The sequence below is a fragment of the Lagopus leucura genome, unplaced genomic scaffold (genome assembly GCF_019238085.1).
Source record: "Lagopus leucura isolate 7727_CA_CO unplaced genomic scaffold, USGS_WTPT01 Super-Scaffold_100004, whole genome shotgun sequence".
Classification (NCBI taxonomy): Eukaryota; Metazoa; Chordata; class Aves; order Galliformes; family Phasianidae; genus Lagopus; species Lagopus leucura.
This window is the reverse complement of record NW_024962264.1, coordinates 36,851,950-36,875,342: the sequence shown is the minus strand read 5'-3', so window position 1 is coordinate 36,875,342 and position 23,393 is coordinate 36,851,950. Positions and strand designations below refer to the sequence as shown.

Genomic DNA, 23,393 nt, shown 5'->3' with positions numbered 1-23,393 from the left:
CTAGTGGTCTTCTCCAACCTTAATGATTCTGTGATTCAGTAGTCACAAAGGCTAGGTTAGCTTGTGTTGACCACAAATCAAAGATCTCATTACCTATTACAGAGGAGGTAGGTGCAATCTCAGGGCCATGTTGCAGGCAGAAATTCTTTTTGTTCATCACTGGTAAGAAAAGTGCATCAGCTTACAAGAGAGATGATGCAGTGGTGCTTGAACAATCTACCTAGAGGCTTAGGGAGAACAGAGTCTGTAGTCTTTGCTGTCTTGAGGAACAACAAAAGGTTTTTCAAGAATGCAATTCTCTGGGTACCAGTCTGGCACCGCTTTGGGTTTAATATGTTCATGGAAGACTAATGAGAATGATGCAGGGCACAGATAGTACCTGTCCCTATTACACTGATACATATTTTACCTTCGTGACCTACCAAGAGCCCTTCTGACCTGAGCACAGATGGATGCGGTTGTACTGGGCTTCTGGACAAGATGAAGTGGAAAACCCTTCTTGCTTATTGACAGTATTCAGTGCAAATAGGACTGGTTAAGTGGTGATTCCAGCCTCCTCCGGAAACTAACTTAAAGATGGCAACAATTCCTCTTGGTTGTAGGTTGCCTTTGTTGTTTATTTCTGGGTTTTGATCTTAAACTTTGTATATGTAACTGCAGCGGTAACTTAAAATGATAGGGTTTGGTGTGATCACAGAATCATCCAGGTTGGAAAAGACCTCTCAGATCATCTAATTCCAAATATCCACCTACCACCAGTATTTCTCAGCTATTTGTCACATCTCTATATTTCTTGAACACCCCCAGGGTCGGTGACCCCACAACATCCCTGGGCAGCCTGTGCCAGTGCCCAACCGCTCTTTTGGGTAAATTTTCCCTATTATTCAACCTGAACCTGCCCTGGTGTAACTTGAGGCCATTCTCTCTTGTCCTGTCACTTGTTACATGCGAGAAGAGGCCGACAATATGATACTTGAAGCCAGAGAAACTGGAGGTGGTAAAGGATAAGTGAGATATCTTGCTAAATCGTATAGTCCCCATGATCCAGACACGTTTGACAGCTTGAACGGCATTTAGTGAGTTCAGGCCTGGTAATTTCAGAGGAACCATTTTCTCTTTTGCAATACGACGCCCACAGCCAACGGGAACTCCGAGCTGCATTCCAGGCCCCACACGTGTGCTCGCGAGGGGCGGGCCGCTGCCGCCCGGGGCGGTGCCAGCGCGAGGCATGCGGCATCCGCCTCTGCGCTACGGGAGCGGCGCGGCTATGAGGCCGTGGGCGCCGAGTTTCCGCCCTTCTCCTCTTCCTCCTCCTCGCCCGGCGACCGCGGCGGGCCTAGCGGGGCCCTTTGTTCCTTAGGGCAGCAGCTCCCCACCGCTGACCGCCTCGGGGCGGCCGCGTGGCGCTGTACGAGGCGGCGGCGGGAGGAGGAGGAGGAGCAGCCGCCGCCGCCCAGGATGCGATGGGGAACTGCTGGGCGCAGAGCTGCTGCGGGCTGCTCCTCCGCAGGGAAGCGGGCCGGCTCCAGCGAGGCGGAGGGTAAGCAGGCGGCGCGGCTGCCCCTCTTTCCTCTCCCCTCCCCGAGGCGGGGAGGTGCTGGGCCCGTCCGGCTCCGCCCTCCTCCTCCGCGGCGGGAGCGCGGCTCGCCGAAGGGCTGTCCGGGCAGGGCGAGGCGGGCGGGCAGGCGGCGGCGGTAGCACCTCGCCGGGCCGGGTGGCTGCGGGGTTACCTCACCGTGGGCGCTCTCGCAGAGAGAAAACCATAAAGCGGGTTTCGTGGCAGCCGCCCAAGTGCGCGCCTTGCGGGAAGGCGGACAAGGCGACGTCTTCGGGAGGATGACCTTGTACTCCCTGTGAGCCCTGCTGCGGTGCGGCGGGCAGGCACTGGAGGCCGGCGGCAGGGTGATGCAAATAAACTTTCCGATTTCGTCTCGGTGTGGAACCCGTGCTTTGTTTTCCAACCACTGATTCGCGGAAATGCAAACCCGGAAGGGTACGTGCCCTGCCGGCAGCTCCGTGTCCTTCCGTACACCTGCCGGTATTCGGCAGTTCGGTGTCGCCTGCTGTAAGAACTGAAGTACTGCCAGGTCTTGCTGACCCGAGCACCTTGCATGTAGCAGGCTGGAGGCTTTTGATTACAGTCCGGCTCTACAGGCAGGTCAGCTTGTCCTGAGGGCCTCCTGGCGATCCTTTTTCGAGGAACGGGGCTGAGAGCAGGATTGGGCGGTGGAGGATACCTGCTTGGGTTCCTGGTGCTCCAAGTGAGGGTTTGGGGATAGCTGAAGTGTCTTGCACTGAAGTGTCCTTTTCTTCTGCTGTCATCCGAGAAAAACAGGTAATACTTGATAGGTTCTTACTTCACCTGTTGTTTTTGCTGAGTCTCTGATTATAGCCCTTCTGACATCCAAGGTTAGTGATAAGAAGTTATCTGCTATGTGTTCTTGTGCTTTAAATTGATTGTTTTGCTTTTGAGGCTCGGTGGGTTGGTGTTTCTTTTCTTCGTGCTTGTTTTTCCTGCCCAGCCACTGTTAACTGACCCAATAGCATTGGGTAGGAGGCAGAGTCTACAAAGGCGTAAGATTATCTTGACCATAATGGTAATTCCTTGATTTACCCTTATATTTTATCTCTCCCTCTGCCCCAAACTGACTGTTGCCTATTTATTTATTTTTTTTCCCCTTACATTCTTTTCTTTGTGCTTGTTTGCAATCCTTCTATCTGGGTCTTTTTGTGTGTGTTTTGTTCTGTTTTCTAAACATTCATTGGTGCTTGCAGTGCCATCTCTTCTAGTGTTTGGTTTGAGTGCATATCTGACTGAATTTACCAAGGTGATTACAAAAAATTGTTTTCAGAACTTGTTTGCTTCTGCCATGCTCAATCTTCTCATATTCACCAATTGGTTTTCTGCGTGCTCTTACTGAGGTTACCAGTTTTCTTGACAGACTTTGTGTTTTGATGTCTTCCACATAGTTACCAGTTTGCTGCCAGCTTGGTTTTCATAGTGGCAGACAGGAATATCAAAGTGCAGCATTATGAGAAATGCTATTCTCTTAAACTGGGGGATGGGGTTCAGGAGACGTTTGTAGGTGCCCACCCTTAAAGGAGCCGGTTGTTTGCAGAGATGGCTTAGCTTCTCTGGCATGCATGTATTTTTGTCTTTGTCCAAGGTCAGACTGTCCTTATCAGTGAGATAAATCTTACTGTCTGCTGTGGTAATGGTATAAATGTACGTTCCTTCAGGTCATGCCTGCAGTGAAAGGTTTTGGGTACTGTTAGAATCACAAAATCACAGAGGTTACACAGAATCATAGGGGTTGGGAGGGATCTCCAGACATTGTCAAGTCCAACCCCTCCACCAAAGCAGGTTCCCTACACCAGGTCGCACAAGTAGATGTCCGGGCAGGTCTTGAATATCTCCATAGAAGGAGACTCCACAACCTCCCTGGGCAAAGTTAGAAAAGTGGAATCGTAGTGCAGAAAGCAGACTTTTCTAACTGGCAAAGACAGCAACCTGTTTGGATTCCCTTTTGAACCCTGAAACTGGAATATCGTGTACAAGGATCAGCTTACAAGCAAACAATCATCAGTACTTCCTCTTGTAGACAGGCGGCATACGTCTCAATAGACCTTTGTTTTGTGGATGTGCTGCCAGTACACAGAATAGTATCAGAGTGTTAAGCAACCTGGGTATTTTCCATAAGTGTACAGTGGAAGGGACAGGGTATTAGACTAAATACAAAACTCTAAAATGTGTGTTATGAATTTTTAAGTTAGAAAGTGACCAAGTCCTGCAGTTCTGAATTCTGCTACCAAATTAGACAGATCTGGCTACTTCTACGGCAGCTTATGGAGTTAATGGTGATTATTGTCATCACTCAGATTTATTTTTCTCCTCCAGAAATAGAACTTCATTATTCTTAGGTACTCCAGGACTTAACTGTAAGAAGTAAATTCTGAATTAAGTAGTAAACTACAGTTTGTTGCAGTGATTCTAGAGTTTATGTTGAACACGCATAGAAAGTAAAGAAATGTGAAAATCTTCTTCAGTATAATATAGTTCACCTTTCTGTAAAAACAGGAACTTTCAGATGGTGACTTTTTATTTTTTATTCTATTTTTTAGGGAGTGTCCTTAGGCTTCTTCTGAAATAGTTTGACATGAAGTACTACAATCTGCAGCCATAATTAGAAAGTAGGTCACTGCTATTTTATCTCCGTGCTTGACCATAAGGGTTCTTACATATATAGGGCTAAAAATAATGAATAGAAAGAATAAATAACCTAGAGACAACATATGTAGTTCTTTTCTTTTTCATTAGGGTAGGGAGGTGTTATCATACAGCAAAATGTAGCAAAACCAATTTTATCCTCAGTGTGGAGGGGAAAAAAAACCTAACTCGTGCCATGGTTTTCTTACACAAAATGTTAATGTTTAGTAGAGATTTTTTTTCTCATTCATTTAAAAAATACAGGTAGTAACATGACTTTGCATTAAAGGCTAACAAGGTACGTAGATGTTAAGTGGATTAGAGTTGGTTTATTTAATTTGTTTTGAACTTGAAAATCGATTTAAAAGTGTTTATAGGTGCAGTGGCATACTAGGTGCCCTGCTTTCTCCAATGCTCATCAAACCTAAGTCTGTTTTAGCAAATAAGAGTTGGAATGAGAATAATAAGAGCGGTAGGCTTTTCAGTATTTCTACTTTATTTCAGTTGAAGTTGGTATGTATAGTGATGGAGCTGTTTTCCATTTCTGTCCTCCATGAACTCAGTCGCCTGTAGATGTGCTGAGATGTCAGGTCCCAGACTCTTGTACAGAACTAGGTGTTAGGTTATTGAGCCCCTGTTCAGTAAGGAATGCGTAGCAGGAAATGTAGATCTTCCTTGAGATGTCAGCACTGTTGATATGTTTGTAATACATGTAGTAAGCTTACGCTACATTGCCTTAGTTTTCTGCTCCTTCACTGTTCAATTCTTGCAACTAATCTGACTGCAGCTTCTCTGTCTGAAAACTTGTCATATTTTGAGTAGCCCCTGTTGCTGTAAACTGGAACAGTGTTTTTGGTAAAGAATACAAGTTTTCCTAAAACAGTTTTGTGCAGCGGTCATAGTAATTTAAGTTCTTAATGGCATTGGCTCTTGCGTGCTAAAATGTTGCGCCTAAGAAGTAACAGTGAAATTATCTTAAATGCTCGTACTACATTTGGCAGCTATAATGAAGATGTAGTGAATGAATTAAAATGCCCTTTTTCCCCTGATTTTATAGCAATGAATCAACTGAAGGTGGTTCCTTAGTGCCAGCTGTGCATTGCAGTGTTACAGCTGTGTGTGCAAGGAAAGGCTGACCAGGAGTCTGCACTGAAAAGAGCTGTGCAGGTTTTTGGAGGGCATGTCCTGAGTGACTTCTAAATGAAAATACAATGGGAATGAAATGTGATATGATTGAAATAATCCAGGCTTTGGCTGGTGTGTAGCTTTTAGTAAAGTGGAGGTGTGTGTTGATTGCAAGTACAGAACAATCTGTCGTAGAAGTATAGAAATGACTGGGGCACTGGATTTATTCAATATCAATGAGCACTTGCAGCTGGAAACTTTGCTTTTAAAAAAGTTAGATGAAATGGATGTTTTAGTGAAGCATGAATGTACTTCTGGGGGACAGCCAAACCTCTGTCGCTGGGTAAAATTTATTCAGATAACTCAATACTGTATTGGTGTTGTCCTTTTTATAAAGGGCAACATTAAGACAGGTTAAGAATAAATGAGGAGACTAATCCCTGTATAAAGTTACTGACTCCAAATAGCTCTTTTTCTAGCTTAGGAGTATTGCCTTTATCCCAGATTGGTTTTTCTTAGAGATTCTTTCTTGTTCTTTTGATGATTGGTAATGCTTCCATGAATATGGGGGAAGAAGGTCAGCTGTGTAACGCTGTGAAAATGGGATGTATTGTTTAATGTTGACGTCATACAATTATGCTGATAAATAATTAAATCCCATGATGAGCAGTGGAGCTTTTGGAAGCTGTCTAAAACAGCATTTTTCAAGAGAAGTGTGTTAAAGAATGTGCTTAATTTGTTGATGGCAAGTCCATCATGCTGATAGTGGTGCCTGCAGTTTGAGGGTGTTCACGTTTTCTTCAGTTCTGTTAGCCTCTGTGCTCTGGTATAGAATGGCTTGACAAGTCAACATATTTAATATATGAAGTTTATTTCATACTGAAAATATTTGAAAAGCTATTTAAAATTGTGTGACTCTTGTTTTCTTTCTGCTGAGGTTGAAATGAAGATTATTTGTAGAGTAATACTGTACTTATTTTTCCAGGTCGAAGTACTTTAGAACATGTTCAACAGGAGAGCACTTCACTATAGAGGTGAGTATTTACACTTAAAGCAGGTTGGATTTTGTTTTGTTGTGGCTTTTTTTTTGTTTGTTTGGTTTGGAAAATAGTCTAATTTTTGCTGTGTGATGATGTTTTTTTGTTTGTTTTCAGAAGAAAATCAGTGGAAAGAGCTTATTTTTAGCAATACCTTTAATGCTTCTTGCAATAAAATACTGAATATATTGAAGTACTCTGGGTTATTCCAGGCTGAATTGGTGCTACACTGGATCACACATCATCACACTTCATTAATCTATCGTTTGTAAAGAGGCATCTGTGATCATCTGACATGAAGTAACTGTGATCACCTGATAGCCAGCACCGGATCATTCTGAAATCTGTCTATTGGTCCTTTCATCCCTCATGTGCTGGGAGCTATTTTCTCCCCTTCTGCTGTTAATGTGGAATATTTTGTTCTTGACTGCAGGACCATGAGTCTGATTCTAAAAATAAATAATAAAACAACAACAAAAAAAATCTGCTGGAATTTATAGTTCTATAAATTTATAGTTAGATGCACATCTGGCCCTTGTTTTCACTAGAGAGGTCCTTCTGAGCAACTGAATATCTCTCCTTTTTGTGAAGGGTCATGTAAAGTTTATTTGTATTATTTGAGATTGTCAGAATAAGCTGGTTTACTTCCTCCAAGTATTTCTTATGGCCCAAAAGTTCTAGACCTTTCAGAGATTCCTTTTACTGAGAATGCTAGTAATTAATCACAGCTTTAGTTTGGAGCCATGTAGAGTGTGGAAGATGTGTTTTTAGCACACAGCTTCCAGTTGTGAAAGAGCATTCCTGCAGCATCAAAATGATAGAGAAAAGAAGGTTCTGTCCTCCCCTCAAGTTCTTACAGACATTCTACTTGCAGCAATTAGAACAGCAGAGGAGTCTTGCTGACCTCCACTTTTGATGTATTTACCTCATTTATGATTACTATTCTGAAAACAATAGGGAATTTTTCCATTTCCTCTGTTTCATGAGATAGTTCAACTGCTGCTGTACCCATTCAAGCAACTTCAAATGCTGCATGTATTCTAGACTGCTTGGGGACTTCTTGGGCTTCTTATCATAAGGCATTACATTGCTTCATTGGCCTTTAGGTTTTTATGTGCAAAGCTGGGGTGTGGGGTGTGTGTTTTGTTTGCTTGTTTGCTTTTAGAATCCTGGGTAGGAAGTAATCCTATGTATTCTGTAAGTTAAATACATCTTCAAATACTTTTTTTGAAGCATCACAATTACCATGCAAAGGGCAAGTTACTTGCACTGTACCCATCACATTTTGTGTATGTTAAGCTGAGTGGGTGCTTTGATTTATTGCCATACCAAGGTAGAAGCTATGCTAAATGTATTAATTCTTCAGAAGGAAGATGCTTTTATAAATAGCGTTACAATCTCAGTATTATCACTGGAGTAGTATTTTCACAAGGCACGTTAAATACGTGAGTATGTGTACTTCAGGTGTTCAGTGATTTGTTATACTGGATTGTAAAGATTGTTTACTTTTTCTCTGCAGTTTGAGAACCTCGTGGAAAGTGATGAGGTAGGTGCTTGGATCATGACATGAATCTTGCTAATGCAATGCACTCACTTAAAATGGTTGCAAGGTCTGTATCTGTCTCCTACTGGATGCCACGTTGATCTGCTCAGCCTTAAATTGCTGGGTTTTTTTACTTTTTGGTTCCTGGAGTTTTCCTGGAGTTTTGGTTGCTCCAAGAATATTTAATGCGTTCAGAGAGACAAAAAGCTGTGATGATAAAAAAAAAAAAAAAAATCTGGCTGTGGGAATGTGGGAGGTAGCACTTCATAGAAGTGTTATGGATATTAGCAAGACAGGAACTAAAGAGAAAGCCAAAAAGCTTTGAAAAAGAATTTGCTCTTGTTATAGGCCTTGTATGCAATTCAGCAAACACTGAGTAGTAAATGGGCACAAGTTGCTTTGCTGAGGAGCATTTTGGTAGCCCTGTGATGTGACAGTTGTGGGTAAACTGACTGAAAGGTTTAAAAAAAAACCATTTAAAAAAAAAAAAAAAAAAATAGAAGTTGGCCTTAAAACTATGAATTAAATGTAGGTTGATAATGGTGGGAAAAATGTGTTTTCATTACTTTGACTTGTGTTTTAAAACTCAATGACTAGTAGTTTGATTCCTGAAATACACAACTGGAATGTTTATTTTCAGTTGGAAGTGCTTATTTTTTTTACTTGGTCATCTACTTTGGTTGATTGCGTAACAAGATCTCTTAACATTCCAAATTAAAATAATAAAACCAACACGTGGAGTGAAACTGATTTCATATCATGTGTCTTCTACTCCATTGCAATTGATTGACTAATGGGATTTTCAAAAATTAAAGCTGGTTGTTTTTGTGTTGTTTTTTTTTCTGTTTCCCACAGGGGGAAAGCCCAGGAAGCAGTCACAGGTCAGTTGATTCAGGGCCTCTTTTCCTCTGCTCTCCTATTGAATTTGAAAAAAATTTTTGAGGCTTCCCATCAAAACTCTTTTTTTCTTTTCTTTTTAATTAGATGCACGGGCAGAAAATGTTAAATTAATCTTAATGCTTAACTGTGTTAAAACAGTTGGGATGATGGCAAGTCTGTGTGAAAGCAGAACATTGTGAAGTGTCTTCATTCTTGTTCCTTGGGGTTACAATTAATTTTAGCTGGCTGTGTTAGTATTTGTGCAAGCTGTAAAACTTAGTAAAGGAAATGTATGAAAACACTAAACTGTGTTTCAGTTGCCTAATTCTAGATTCTTTGAATTACTTCCATTTAATGTTTCTCAAAATGCAGTTTGCTGTCAGAGGTCCCAAAGAAATGATATAGCAAACTTCACAACTACTATAATGCTGGTTTGTTACGCACGTAAAAGTGGGCAACAAGTGGAAAAGGAACAAATCAGAATTAGGGAACCTGAATAAATGAGGAAAGAGAAGTAAGATTTACTTAGCAATGAAATTTTAACCATTTGGTTCCAGTAATTGTTAGCAAAATATGTTTTGACGTTATACTTCTTGTAAAGATGCAAGAAATGCTTTGTAAGGGAAAGGCAGCATTTTCTCCAGTAAACTGGAATTTTGGAACTCTGCTCAGGAGGAGCAGGCCTAATGCACAGCTTGTTGAATTTGGATTAAAGAAGTCAAAAAAGGCTGTGTGTTTATGTTTAAATTATTTTATCATGACTAAGCAATAAGTAGTATTTTTGTGTTTCTGTCTTGCTTTTAGACCTTTGACTGAAGAAGAAATTGCTGATTTGAAAGAGAGGCATTACGACTCCATTGCTGAAAAACAGAGAGCTGTTGATATGAAACTTCAATCAGAGGTAAGTGGTTAAAATTACTAGAATGATGTGGGTAGTTTTTGGGTTTTTTTTTTTTCCTTGTTTTGGTTGCTTGCTTGTGTTGTTTTGTTAAGTAGTTAAGATCAACCATGAGCATGAGATTTCATTTGTGTGAATGAAACAGTTGATATTTGTACATCTCCTGTAATTGTTCAGTCAATGAGATACCCAAGGAGTTCGCTCTGCAGCTAAGTTTGCATCAGAGATTTTCTTTTTAATAACTTCAGAGCTGAGTGAATGGGCTGGCTCTTACTGAGATTGGTTAAATGTGAAGTCTTCTATTTGTAAGAAAGGCAAAATGGAGAATGTATTTGATTTAGTTTTTCTTGTGCTGAGTTTTTTCCCAAACTTTTCTTAAGGAAAAGACAATTTGTCAGTTTTCCTTATGTGTTCTGAAGCATTTCCTGGAATGTGATGTAGAATACAACATAGAAATGGAGAAAGATTTTGAATAAAGTAGTTATTAAGTCTGCTGCTGAAGTTCTAAGTCTTTCATAATATTATTTTATGATACAGCAAACCTCACAACTACTATAATGCATAGTAACATACAATGGTGCATTTACAGCAACTCGCTAGTAATTATGTTTATTCAATAAGATAATGTTTAGTTATCTGAATTTCTTGGGATGTTTGTGGAGGGGGGAAGCTGTTAGATTCAGTTAAAGGAAAAAAATGTTTTACCTATAGTTTATTTTGTTTTTATTTTCTAGTAGCTCTTCTTTTGATTTATAGAACTTATGATTTTACTCACAGGAAGATAGATAGGTTCTGCTTTTGTTAACCATTATTATTTTGTTCATATACAGTTAGCCTTACAAGAGGAGAAGTTAAGAATAGAAGAGGAGGCTTTATATGCTGCACAACGTGAAGCAGCCAGGGCAGCAAAGCAGAAAAAGCTCTTGGAGGTGAGGGGAAAAAGACCCCAATATGTATCAGAGCTTCTCTTCTGTTTTTATGTATGCAGACTTTCCTCATATCCTTTCTATCTCAGGAAATGTAAAAACAAAAGTATTTCAGCTTGTAAATTCCAGCAGAGAAAGTATGATTTGAATCTGACCGGGAGAGCTGAAAATCGTTAGAATTGTTTGAAGCAGCTTACTATGCTGATTATAGATTATGATTTTTTTGGTCTAGAATTAGCTTAACAGATTTTGTAACACTATATAGAATTTACTGATCTTTAACATAATCTATGATAGCTTTCTAACGAAAAATATTGAAATTAAGCGCATGTTACAACATCATTTAGGCTTAAAAAATGAACTTATACCTTTATTTGCGCTAAATTGTTGCCTGTCTCTGTGGTTCATGCTAACATGGGGATTAGTGTTTGAGTCATCTGAATTCACTGTTGACCCTGCTTTGAGCAAGAGGTTGGGTTTGGATGACCTTCTGAAGTCCCTCCCACCCTGAATTGTTTATAATTTTGTGATTTGTATGTATAGTAGCCAAACTCCAGTAACAACTACTTAACAGTGGTGTTTATTTAATGTATCCGTGCCTGCCTTTAGATGTCTGTCTGGTAACTGGAGCTTGGTCAAACAAAACAAAAGCTATATCTTGATTCCCTGCATTTCTAAAAACGGTTACTGATTTGTTTCCTGATAGCATTTATTACTGATTGTTTCCACGTTGCAGTTCAAAACCATGTATTGGTGCACTTAATATTTTCAGCATCTTAATAAGCTGTTTAAGTATATGTTTTCACAGAGGCTTCAGGTTGCCAGAAATGTACACGTTTAACAGAGTGTTTTTCAAGCTATCTGTCCATATATCATGTGTCTGACTGAAGTTGTATGTTCGGGACAATTGCTGCTAGACGTGTGATATTTCTTCAGTTGGAAGTAAATTTGTAAGTGTTCAGAATTAGAGTAATGGAAGAAGTCTGAAATCTATAAAAGGTAAAGGCAAGGTCTGTAACTCTAGTGTTTTTTCTGTATTCAAAAGTGAATAAATTGAAAGTTACTATTTGCAGGCTGATAGCGTTGACTCAGTTTTCATCTAATATTTATATTACTAAGTATAGCTCAGATCTCATTTTGCATTTCTGTTTCTATCCTCTTGCCATTTAGGGTGGGTGGCTAATTCTTTCTGACTCTCTTTCCCTGTCCCTGTCTTTTTTTTTTTTTTTTTTTTTTTAAACTCCTCTATGTAAAGTCAGGAAAATTGATTTCTTTTATGCTTGAGCCTTTCGCTCATCTTCGTAGAAATTCTGTGTGAAAAATACTGCTTTCCTTGTCTCAGTCTTTTTATCAGGCACCTCTGAGGCACAACCTGTGACAGAATGCATTTATGGAGTTTTTATTTTCTTTCTCTTATGAAATTAACACCACTTACTCCCTCCATAAATAAATCCCATCCAAAATCCTGAAGCGATAAGGATTTCTAAGGTAGTGTTTTTGTATATATATATGCACTAAACTTGAACCTTACTTTATCAGCTAGAAGCCATTTTCTGAATACGTAACTGATGTCTTTTCTATTCATTAAGTATTTTAAATTTAAAAAATGTCTTTTCATTGAAAATATGGTTACTCTTTAAAACTGTTTGCTGATGTTTCCCTGCTGAATGTCAGGGTAGTTTACTGCAGAAAGTTTTAATATATGTGCATGATGGAACTTATGGTGCTGAATAGTTGTGATTCCTCAAAATGGGTAGATAATTCAAGTCAAATATTATGTAGGTATATGAATTCTAAAAGTCTGTTGTTGCATACATCAGTAATAGATTTTTCTTATTTATATATATATATATATATTTTTTTTTTTTAACACCAACTCTGTCAGGGCCGATTTCCTGGCCCTTTCTCCCTGTTTACTTAAGTCTTCCCATCTCTTACCACCAATATTACACTTCTAATTCTTCCACGCTTCCTATTTCCTTACTGGTTGCGTGGATGAATAGGGAGCTATTCCTGAGGCTCCGGGAGAAAAAGAGAATCTACCGCCTGTGGAAAGAGGGACAGGCCACTCAAAATGAATACAGGAAAGTTGTTAGGATGTGTAGAGGTGAAATCAGAAAGGCAAAAGCCCAGCTTGAATTTAACCTAGCTGCTGGTGTGAAAAGGAATAAGAAACTCTTTTATAAATACATTAACAGTAAGAGGAGGACAAAGGAGAATATCCACTCTTTGCTGGATGAGGCTGGGAATGTGACCACTGAGGATAAGGAAAAGGCGGAGGTTCTGAATGCCTTCTTTACGTCTGTCTTTAAAAGTCAGACCAGTTATCCTCAGGATACCCCTCTCTCTGACCTGGTAATCTCGGCCGGGGAGCACACTAACCCCCCTGTGATTCTGAAAGAAACAGTCAGAGACCTACTGCTCCAGCTGGACTGTCACAAGTCGATGGGGCCAGATGAGATCCACCCGAGAGTGCTGAGGGAACTGGCGGAGGTGATAGCCGAGCCGCTTTCCATCATCTGTCAGCGCTCCTTGTTGACTGGTGAGGTCCCAGAAGACTGGAGGCTTGCCAATGTGACTCCCATTTATAAGAAAGGTCGTAAGGAGGATCCGGGGAACTACAGGCCTGTCAGCCTGACCTCGGTGCCAGGGAAGGTTATGGAGCAGATCGTCTTGAGGGAGATCATGCGGCATGTGCAGGGTGACCGGGGGATCAGGCCTAGCCAGCATGGGTTCATGAAGGGCAGGTCCTGTTTGACCAACCTGATCTCCTTCTATGATCTAGTGACCCATCTGGTGGATGAAGGAAAGGCTGTTGATGTGGTCTACCTAGACTTCAGCAAAGCCTTTGACACTGTCTCCCACAGCATTCTCCTGCAGAAGCTGGCAGCCAGAGGCTTGGATGGGTACACTCTTGGCTGGGTAAGGAGCTGGCTGGAGGGCCGGGCACAGAGAGTGGTGGTGAATGGAGTTAAATCCAGCTGGCGACCGGTCGTGAGTGGTGTTCCGCAGGGGTCGGTGCTGGGGCCTGTCCTCTTCAATATCTTTATTGATGACCTCGATGAGGGCATCGAGTGCACCCTCAGTAAATTCGCAGATGACACCAAATTGGCTGGAAGTGTGGATCTGCCTGGGGGTAGCGAGGCCCTACAGAGGGATCTGGACAGGCTGGAGAGCTGGGCTGGAGCCAATGGGATGAGTTTCAACAAGGCCAAATGCCGGGTCCTGCACTTCGGCCACAACAACCCCAGGCGACGCTACAGGCTTGGGGCGGTGTGGCTGGAGGACTGCGTAGAGGAAATGGACCTGGGGGTATTGATTGATGCTCGGCTGAACATGAGCCGACAGTGTGCCCAGGTGGCCAAGAAGGCCAATGGCATCCTGGCTTGCATCAGAAACAGTGTTGCAAGCAGGAGCAGAGAGGTGATTGTTCCCCTATATTCAGCACTCGTGAGGCCGCACCTGGAGTACTGTGTCCAGTTTTGGGCCCCTCACTGCAAGAAAGATATTGAGGCCCTGGAACGTGTTCAAAGAAGGGCAACAAAGCTGGTGAGGGGTCTGGAACACAGGCCATATGAGGAGAGGCTGAAGGAGCTGGGAATGTTCAGCCTGGAGAAGAGGAGGCTCAGGGGAGACCTTATTGCTCTCTATAACTTCCTGAAGGGAGGTTGTAGTGAGCTGGGGGTCGGCCTCTTCTCTCGTGTCATTAGTGATAGGACCAGGGGGAATGGTTTCAAGCTACGGCAGAGGAGATTCAGGCTGGACATGAGGAAGTATTACTTTTCAGAAAGGGTGGTCAGGCACTGGAATGGACTGCCCAGGGAGGTGGTGGAATCACCGACCCTGGGGGTGTTCAAGGAAAGGCTGGATGTTGTGTTGAGGGACATGGTTTAGTAGGAGCTATTGGGAATAGGTGAACGGTTGGACTGGGTGATCTTTTAGGTCTTTTCCAACCTTAGTGATTCTATGATTCTATGGTTTCAACCTGCTTATTCTGATACTTTAATACTTGTGATAGAAGGTGCCAAAAAAACCACCATCATCTTGGGACTGAAAATAGTAGCTGATGAAATATCACGCGATTGTTAATCCAGCTAAGAGTGACTGTTGATGAAGTTTAAATTTGGCAATTAAAAAAACTTGATTTATTTACGCTCTGTTTTTCTTTGCAGGGACAGATCCGTAAAGGCTGAGAATAGATTTTTCAGAAAACATTGTAGCTACTTAAGTCAGATTTGTCTATAAAGCTAGCTTGGTTTTTGTTGCTGTTGTTGTTTTTTGTATTTTTAATCCTGGGCTTTGCCATAGTCCGTGTGAGCAGTACTGCTTCACTGCTCATTTACCTCTAGTCACATAGTTGGTGGTACCCAGTTTTAATGCTTACTTTTTTCCAGGCAAGGGAAAAAAAGCTTGAGACAAAGTTATGTTCTTGAAACTCCAAAACTTAAGAAGCAGTAGAACCCTACTTCTGTGACATTTATTGTTCCTCTTATCACTACAAAATGAATGTTTCTCAACTTGTACCTTGCATTTTTTCGTTCTGTTTCCACCTTTTTTTAATTGAGAGATTTCTGAAGTTAAATATTACTTCCATATAATAGACTCCTCGGTATCTTAAAATTTGATCTTCATTTGAGTGAAAGTCAGTCTTTTCTTAAGCTGTACTTGGACTGCTCCGAGAGCCAGGACAGTGCTCCCTTTAGTGCTGTGATTAAACAAATGAGTATTGAGTATATTTGAGAGACTGCATTCAGCATTTTCAACAATTTACTTCTTTCAATAGCAGCGTAGACAGCAGAGGATAGCACAGAGAACACATGTCCTTAATAACGGAGACTATCAAAGGTAAGATATAAAGTGTTAATAATAACTGAGCTGCGACTGTTTTTATTCCTGCTCATCCCTATTTCACACATACAGGAAAAAATAATTTTTCAAGACTTACACGTACTGCATTGTTAAATCAGAGTTCTTTTAATTCATTGCGGGTTTGTTGACATCAAGTAGTTACTGAATGCAATCTGGTTCCCCTTTAATCTGCAAACCCTGAGGGTAGATTGCATTTGCTTTAAGTGTCACTGTAGTTACTAGACTGATTCATAAAATATCGAACCTACTCTCAGCTAACATCTGTCTGTCTATATATTATATATCACAGGATCTTAGTGATTTATATATGTGTATGTACATACCTACATATGCATAAATCTATATATGCACGTGTATATAAAATGCCTTATTGTGTAACAAAAACATGTAATTGTAAAATGTCTTTATTCAGAACTCTTAGAAGTGCCCCATAAAACTACAAATTAATTGAATGGGAACTTGAATGGTTTATATATTTTGCTTGTTTCTTCATGAATGTTGTTCCTTTAATTCTCCTACAAATTACAAAGATATTTACTGTCAAAGGATGTATGAATTTAGAAAAAGCTCTAAAGGCAAACCATTATTTTTAAATGGAATAGAAGGGATGTTAGATGGAGAAAGTACAGTAAGAAAAGGAGCTATGAAAAATGGGTTTTATTGGACAAGTTGGAATTAGTCACATTTTGGAAATGTGTGTTACAACATTTGAATACATTGAACTAAAAAAAAAGTTAGGAATTATCCATAATGACAGAGGAGAGGGGAAAGATTGTTTTATGACATAATTCATGTTTAGCTGAAATTACAACTAAGAATTGAACAGAAGCTCAGACTCAGGAGGTGTGTGATCTGAAAGAGCAGAAAGTCATTCTGTGATCTTTTTGTAGATTTTAGTTAAAGATTTATGTGCTTTATAGCTTACAAGGGACTGTGAACGGTTTCTTCAAAACTGTGAATGGGAGGATGTGTGGATTAACATCTCTTTCATGGTGTTGTTAGAGGTTTATAAAGCTAAAAATAAAACTTGCACTTACAGCTCTGTGACAGAGGAAGATTTTGATTCCTTCTTAAGAAATACAAAATTCCAGTATGAAGCTTTTCGAAGTAGCAGTAAGTCTTCCTTTTCTAATGTGTGTCTTTTAAATGTTAAGTGACTCAGGAGCACAGAAGTGATATTTTTTTCCCCACACAGATAAACATAGTTTTTAGTTTTTATATGTATTATCTTCAGGGGGGGGGGGAACCAGAGAGTGAGTTCCTTTCCTCTTTAATCTGCAGTGCTTCAAGAGCTCAAAAAATATAAGAAATATAACTTGAGCTACTGCCATTGCAGTTCTCAGAGGCAAGTTATGTAGGGACAAGTTCTGTGCATGGATTTTACTTTACTAAAGCATTCCAGCATTCCAACTGTATGTGTGAAGGCAATGTCCATGCAGTGGACTTTTCTTGTGAAGTCCAAGTGTATTAAGGATGCAAATGTTTATATGTAGCTTTTTAAAACCGTGTCTTAGAAAAATAATTAGAATCAAATTAATAATTAACTTCTTGTTCTAATTAAGTTCATCAGAAGATTTGGCTGCCTATATTTAAAAATTCCACTAGCACTTTATGGGAAAATAAATGTATAAGCTGTTAAATCCATTAGTTTAATGATGGTCTGTGATAATCACTAAGAAGTATGTTGTCATACAAATTCAACCTGCACCTTAATGAATTGTTCCATAGTTGTAATTGCACAGTGTGACTAAATGTCATCCCATAGGATCTTGGTGCTGTTGAGTGTTACTAAGCTTTGTAAACTTTGTACTCTTGGGAGTGATGGTTGAAGCCTTTTTTCAAATGGGACTTGAAGTACACAACATAGAATGAAAACTTAATTTGAAAGTTTAGTTTTGCGTGTTAAATCTCAAATCCAAGTGTTTGTGAATAACTTTTTTGTACAGGACTTTCATCTGATGCTACAGTGCTGACACCAAACACAGAGAGCAGTTGTGACTTAATGACCAAAACAAAATCAACGAGTGGAAATGATGACAGCACTTCATTAGATTTAGAATGGGAAGATGAAGAAGGTAAATTTGTCATTTTTAAATGGGAAAAAGCTTACTTCTAATGATATTTCTCTCAACGTGTAATGATTAAGCTGTATTAAGCTAAATTTTACATAGGAAACTGCTCGTTTGATAAATGTAGTTATCTGTCTAATAATTCATTTATTTGAATCTTTTACTAAATCTTTATTCTATTAAACGAAACTGTAGGGTAAGCCCATGCCAAAATGAACTGTAAAGAAATGCTGCCCTCTTGTGAGCCAGTAGCAGCAGGAGCAGTTCATTCTATTTCGTTTTTCAGTTACAGAAATTGATCAAGCATATTTCATTGAAGTATTTCAGGAAAGTGGGATTTTCGTCTTTTGGTTGATTTATTTGTGCTGTTCAGGTTTTTTAAAATGGATTACTTTAACGGTAACTTTTATGGTTCTACTGGAAACTTTTCTGGTTGTGCGTTCCGGATGAGTATCCCAACTGTTTTTGTTGCTGCTGTTGTGGATTTTTCCTGTTCTTTTTAGGAAATATAGAATCATAGAATCACCAAGGTTGGAAAAGACCTTCAGGATCATCCAGTCCAACCGTTCACCTATTCCCAATAGCTCCCACTAAACCATGTCCCTCAACACAACATCCAGTCTTTCCTTGAACACCCCCAGGGTCGGTGACTCCACCACCTCCCTGGGCAGCCCATTCCAGTGCCTGACCACCTTTCTGAAAAGTAATACCTCCTAATGTCCAGCCTGAATCTCCCCTGCCGTAGCTTGAAACCATTCCCTCTGGTCCTATCACTAATGACACGAGAGAAGAGGCCGACCCCCAGCTCACTACAGCCTCCCTTCAGGAAATTATAGAGAGCAATGAGGTCTCCCCTGAGCCTCCTCTTCTCCAGGCTGAACATTCCCAGCTCCTTCAGCCTCTCCTCATATGGCCTGTGTTCCAGACCCCTCACCAGCTTTGTTGCCCTCCTTTGAACACGTTCCAGGGCCTCAATATCTTTCTTGCAGTGAGGGGGCAGAAAGCCCTTCAGAAGCCCTTGTCTTTCTTTCAAAGTTATCCAAGATTCTGGGATGTTGCCTTTTGAAAAGCTCATCACAAATAAGCTAGAATTTAATTTAACAATTCATAACTTTTTTTTAGTGTGTGTAATTTGAATTGTTGGCACTATCAAGAGCACTAAAATGTCAAAACAGGCTTCTGAACTAGAAAGATTTAACTTTCACCGATCTTCATAGAAATATACAACCTATTTTTTTTTTTTTTTTAATGTGGGCCAGAGGAACTGAAACTAGAACAGTGCCATGTATGTTGAAATATACTGGATTTTACATTGAGAGGCAATTAGCACCAGCAGAAAAAAACACAGCAATGTCTGCATTTCAGCAGACTTCAACCAGCTAACAACTTAGCCACGGGTATTCATCTGTTTTTGCACTTAAATACTTAGTACTGAAAGTGCCAAAAACTGCTGAACTGCAGACATTGCTGTGTTTTTTTCTGATTTCTACCAACTTCTGTGCTGCAAAGGGGCAGCATTTTTAAGAGTTATTCATTGTGACAATTGTGCATTTCTTTTCCCTGTTCCCCTCAAATCTTGAGCAGAAGAGACATTAACACAATCCATGGAACACGATTTATATTAATGGTTGTAAAGAAAGTAATGTCATTTGAAAGCATTACTAGTCAATACTGCAAAGACTTTGAGTAGCCTTAACAAATTCTTTCTGGATCTGATCTAGCTGTAAGTGTATTAAAACAATCTCCTTGAATGAGATTGCTTGCTTACGGTAAGCAATTTAGTTACTCTATTATATACTGGCAAAATCTACTGTAGAGACCATAGCAGTCTGAAGAGTGTATTGGTGGCTGGGTTGAGAGATCCAAGGTACTACTTTGTGGATTAGTTGTGCATTTCAAATGTTAGCAGTGCTTATGGTAGAGTTGTACAGGGACTTCTCAGAAAGTCTGTGTCTACTGACAGAATAAATAGCAGCTCTGATGTGCAATTATGTGACCAATGTTTTGTCTTATTCTGTGTGAAATTAAGCTTACCTTTCCAATAAAAAAGTATCCAATATCTAATTTTTAGCTTCTGTTTGAAATGTAGTGATATTTCATCTGTTTGTTGATGAATTACAGGAGTATTACAGATATGTAGCTTTTCTGGAAATGGCACAGTTCCAAAATCTTGTAATGATTTCATGCCCATAATGGGGTGCAGTAGGTTTCATATACAGGAGAAATGAATACTGCTTCTGAATTGTTCCACAGTATTTTCTGACTTCCTCTGAATTTTAGGAGCCAAGCTGGCTACAGTGTGAATAACAACACTGTGGAGCAGAACAAAGGACTCATGAAATTACCCAAGTCTGAGTCTCTATATGATTCTTGTTTCTTATGTTTTAATGGAAATGTAAAGATAACTTGTTTCAATTATGTCCTTCTCATAAACATGTCTTAAATTGCAGGCATGAACAGAATGATTCCAATGAGAGAACGCTCAAAAACAGAAGAAGACATACTCCGGGCAGCACTGAAATTTAATAGCAAGAAGACAGGAAGTAATCCAGCTTCAGCCTCTGATGATTCTAATGGATTGGAGTGGGAGAATGACTTTGTTAGTGCTGAAATGGATGATAATGGCAATTCGGAATATGCTGGATTTGTAAATCCTGTATTAGATTTGTCTACATCAGATGTAAGGACATCTGATTCTGATCAACAGGACAGGTAGTGAAACTGTGGCCCTTGTTTGTGACCAAATGTTTAAAAGTGAAATAGAATGTACAAAAACATATTGCTCTTTTATAGCACTGTTTCCTTCTTTTTCTTACAAATGGATCAGCAAGGAATGGGGAAGACTTGCTATCTGATTAATTCAGAATTAAGTGCAATTTTATCATCTACCTTCTAAACTTTTGTGAAAACTGGGATGATTCTATTGTGTATATTTCTGGATATCTGGATTTAATATGAAATTATCTGTGCTAATTTAAGCTTCGTAGCTTAGCGTATCTATATTTTAACTAGCCTTCTCTTCCGGATGATGTTTCTATGATTTGTTTTTAAAACTCATTGTTGTCCTAAGAAAGTCTTATATAATTTATCTAATACTTGAATATAGAAAAGTATTTTTAAAAATCTGTCTTTATTTCTTATATGTGCTCTCTGATGTGGTGTTCAGCGATTTAAAGGGTGGAATTAGCCAGTTGTGGAAAAAAAAATCACACCATGAATTGCAGTTTTCTCTGTCTGTCATGAATTCTCTCTAGCCTCCTGTGTTCCTTTTACCATTTCCTTTACTTTTTTTCTTATTATTTTATGCTAAGCACAATTTACCTCATGGTATGAATCATCGGGTTAGGTAAAATATTGTTTTCTGTAATGATGCTGTCTAGGCATAGTGTGCCTAGACAGAGGGGAACAAAATATAAATATTATTTTGTTTTAAACTGGAATAACCCATTATGTGCTGGGTGACTGGGAGGACCAAAGTTTTGATTTTTGATCACCCATCACCCCATTCCCTTAAAGGTCAACATTTGCTACTACATGGTTTTTAAAATTCTGAAGTTGTGGATGACTTGTAAATTAGCCTAATGAGAACGATTATTGAAAAACATTCTCTGAGTGAACTGGGAGACTGAATTTCTCTACGAAATAGTGTAGTTGAGCTCTCTAGCTTTCCTGTGCCTCTAAACTAAATGGTTAGTAGTGCTAACATGGGCTGAAATTTAAGCAGTTCAGCTACTGCAGATCTAGTGTATTGTGTGGTCTCCCCTTTGTTTTTAATATAAGTTACTCTTTAAGAAGGGGAAAAAAGAAAAGCAATCCTCACTGAAGAGAAAGTGCAAAACAGTTGTAAACCTCAAGATTTCCCCAGCATTTCAGTACAGCCATACTAGTCTACTGTTACTTTGTTAGCTGTCTGGTTTTTTTCCCCCTGAAAAAAGAGTGAGGTTTAACTTCAGCATTTACCCTGTTACGTAGGAAAAGCGGCATCACTGGAACAACTGAACTTGTTGGTACGAGTTACATAACTGTTTTAGATCATCTGAGCTCTTGTGTAATGTTAAGATTGCTATAATGTGGTCCTCTTCTTAACAACTTGAAAAATCCTGCACATTTGGATTAAATATGTACATATATCGACACTGGCAAAGATTAAAAAAAAAAATCTTTTGTTGGTAACATTCCATTTCTTAATTTAAATTGTAGCAATGTCATTGGAAATATTTTAATGTATTATCTGCATTTGCAATGCCTGTAATATGCTTTAAAAATTTGTACACATCAAATGTATATTTTTGGTTTGGCATAAGCTACTACTGTATAACTTCTGATGTTTATTCGTATAATATATTCTTACTGTAATGAAGACAACTTTCTCACCATGTAAATAACACTTTTTTTAACCTGCTGAAACTGTAACTTGCCCTTTCCTGATCAGATGAGATTGACTTGTCCTGATCATGCTTCAAGGAAGTAAGCTATAGTCCTGCTTATAGAATGAGCAGGCATTTGGCAAAAAAGCAGCCTTATCTCCAACTGAAAGTCTGTACTGTGATGTGTGTGTTCTGTAGACATGGTTACTAGCATTCTGCTTTTCAGAGTTAAGTGAATCACAGAGTGACTTAAGAAATTGCTCTCGATGTTTGTGGAAATGTGAGAAATGAAAAGAGGATGTAAACAGCTCACATGAAACAACACAACAGTACTATAAAATACGTATCTCTGTAAAAAAAAAAACTTAAAACTAATTAAAATTTTCAGTCAGTCTTATGTTTAACAGTGTTTTCTGTTGTTTTTGTGGTCACTATTTCATGCATAGTGAAAGCAGTACATGAAGATGAACTGCTAAGTGTTACCCAAAATTATCTCTGCGTTGTGAAAGAATCTGTTTCACTTTTAAAATTATTATGCATCACATAACTTAAGGTTTCGATGAAGCTGTGCCTTTGAACTACTGAGCTACTACTGTACCGTCCCCTCTTTGAGACCTGTTGCTGTGGAAAGGAAGCTCTTACAAGTTGCAATGATAGAGGACCTGAAGAACTTGGAGTGTGGAGCCTTTCTGTTTAAAAAGAAGCAACTGCAGCACTAGGATTCAAAGTAAGGTTACATTTGTGTAATGCAAGTAGCATCCTTGTCCTCCTTGTCTGTCCTAGCTAGTATATCATTTTAACTGACTTGCTGGCTGTGTCTGCATAGGGGCGACTGTATATTGATTAATTGGAAATTGTGTTTTCTATTGAGGAAGAGTTTTATTAAGTTGTTCATCTTAAGTATGTTTTATGCTGAAGTTGTGCTGTAATCAAATGTGAAATCTGTTGATGTGATTGGGCAGTCTCTGCGGTATTACTTGACTAGCAGAAAGTTAGTGTTTCAGAGAATACTGTCTTTTAGTATTCTGTAATTGTGAATGCTGTTAGCTATCCCAAGTAGGGGAAAAAAAAAAAAAAAAAAAAAGAGAAATAAAAAAAAAAAAAGCATCTACCTTAATGCATGTATTATTTTTTCCACTTAAGTTAGTAATATATGATTAATGGCAGCTTCTGTCCATGTGTGTGGAACCCAAGGATGCTGAATTCCCACTGATTATCTGGAAGACGTAAAAGGAGTGTCTTCAGGTTATCAACTAAATTCTGTGAAGGGGGACTTGTATTTCTGAATTACTTCAGTTGCCAGCTTTATGTAGCCTCCTAGGCACTTTGCCAGCTTGCTTTGCTATCATACTGGTAGTGTAACTTTCCTGTGTTTCTCTTTTGCCTGAACTGGAACAGTAGACTTGAGAGTAAAGCCTCAAAATAGTAATAAGAAAAGTAAGCATCAAACTGTCCATTTTGTATTTTGAATCC

The 23,393-nt window shown here is 39.4% G+C and overlaps 1 protein-coding gene across 2 annotated transcripts; it reads left to right on the top strand.

The window, feature by feature from the left end:
* Positions 1–1,237: 1,237 nt before the first annotated feature.
* On the top strand, positions 1,238–22,324 carry AP1AR (adaptor related protein complex 1 associated regulatory protein). Of its 2 annotated transcripts, none has more exons than XM_042871780.1 (10): positions 1,238–1,540; positions 6,318–6,366; positions 7,889–7,915; positions 8,768–8,793; positions 9,596–9,692; positions 10,520–10,618; positions 15,402–15,460; positions 16,524–16,597; positions 17,431–17,559; positions 20,004–22,324. In XM_042871780.1, the coding sequence occupies exons 1-10, from the start codon at positions 1,464–1,466 to the stop codon at positions 20,267–20,269; spliced, it is 903 nt and encodes a 300-aa protein (XP_042727714.1). In that variant the 5' UTR covers positions 1,238–1,463; the 3' UTR covers positions 20,270–22,324. The 2 variants fall into 2 exon arrangements, with proteins under 2 accessions (XP_042727714.1, XP_042727713.1); XM_042871779.1 differs by having other exon boundaries at positions 1,239–1,540; positions 15,399–15,460.
* Positions 22,325–23,393: the final 1,069 nt, after the last annotated feature.

Coding starts and splice junctions, on each gene's coding strand:
- AP1AR (XM_042871779.1), top strand. CDS start 1,464: ATGGGGAACTGCTGGGCGCAGAGCTGCTGCGGGCTGCTCCTCCGCAGG. Junction 7,916..8,767: donor ACCTCGTGGAAAGTGATGAG/GTAGGTGCTTGG, acceptor TGTTTCCCACAG/GGGGAAAGCCCAGGAAGCAG. Junction 15,461..16,523: donor AATAACGGAGACTATCAAAG/GTAAGATATAAA, acceptor TTGCACTTACAG/CTCTGTGACAGAGGAAGATT.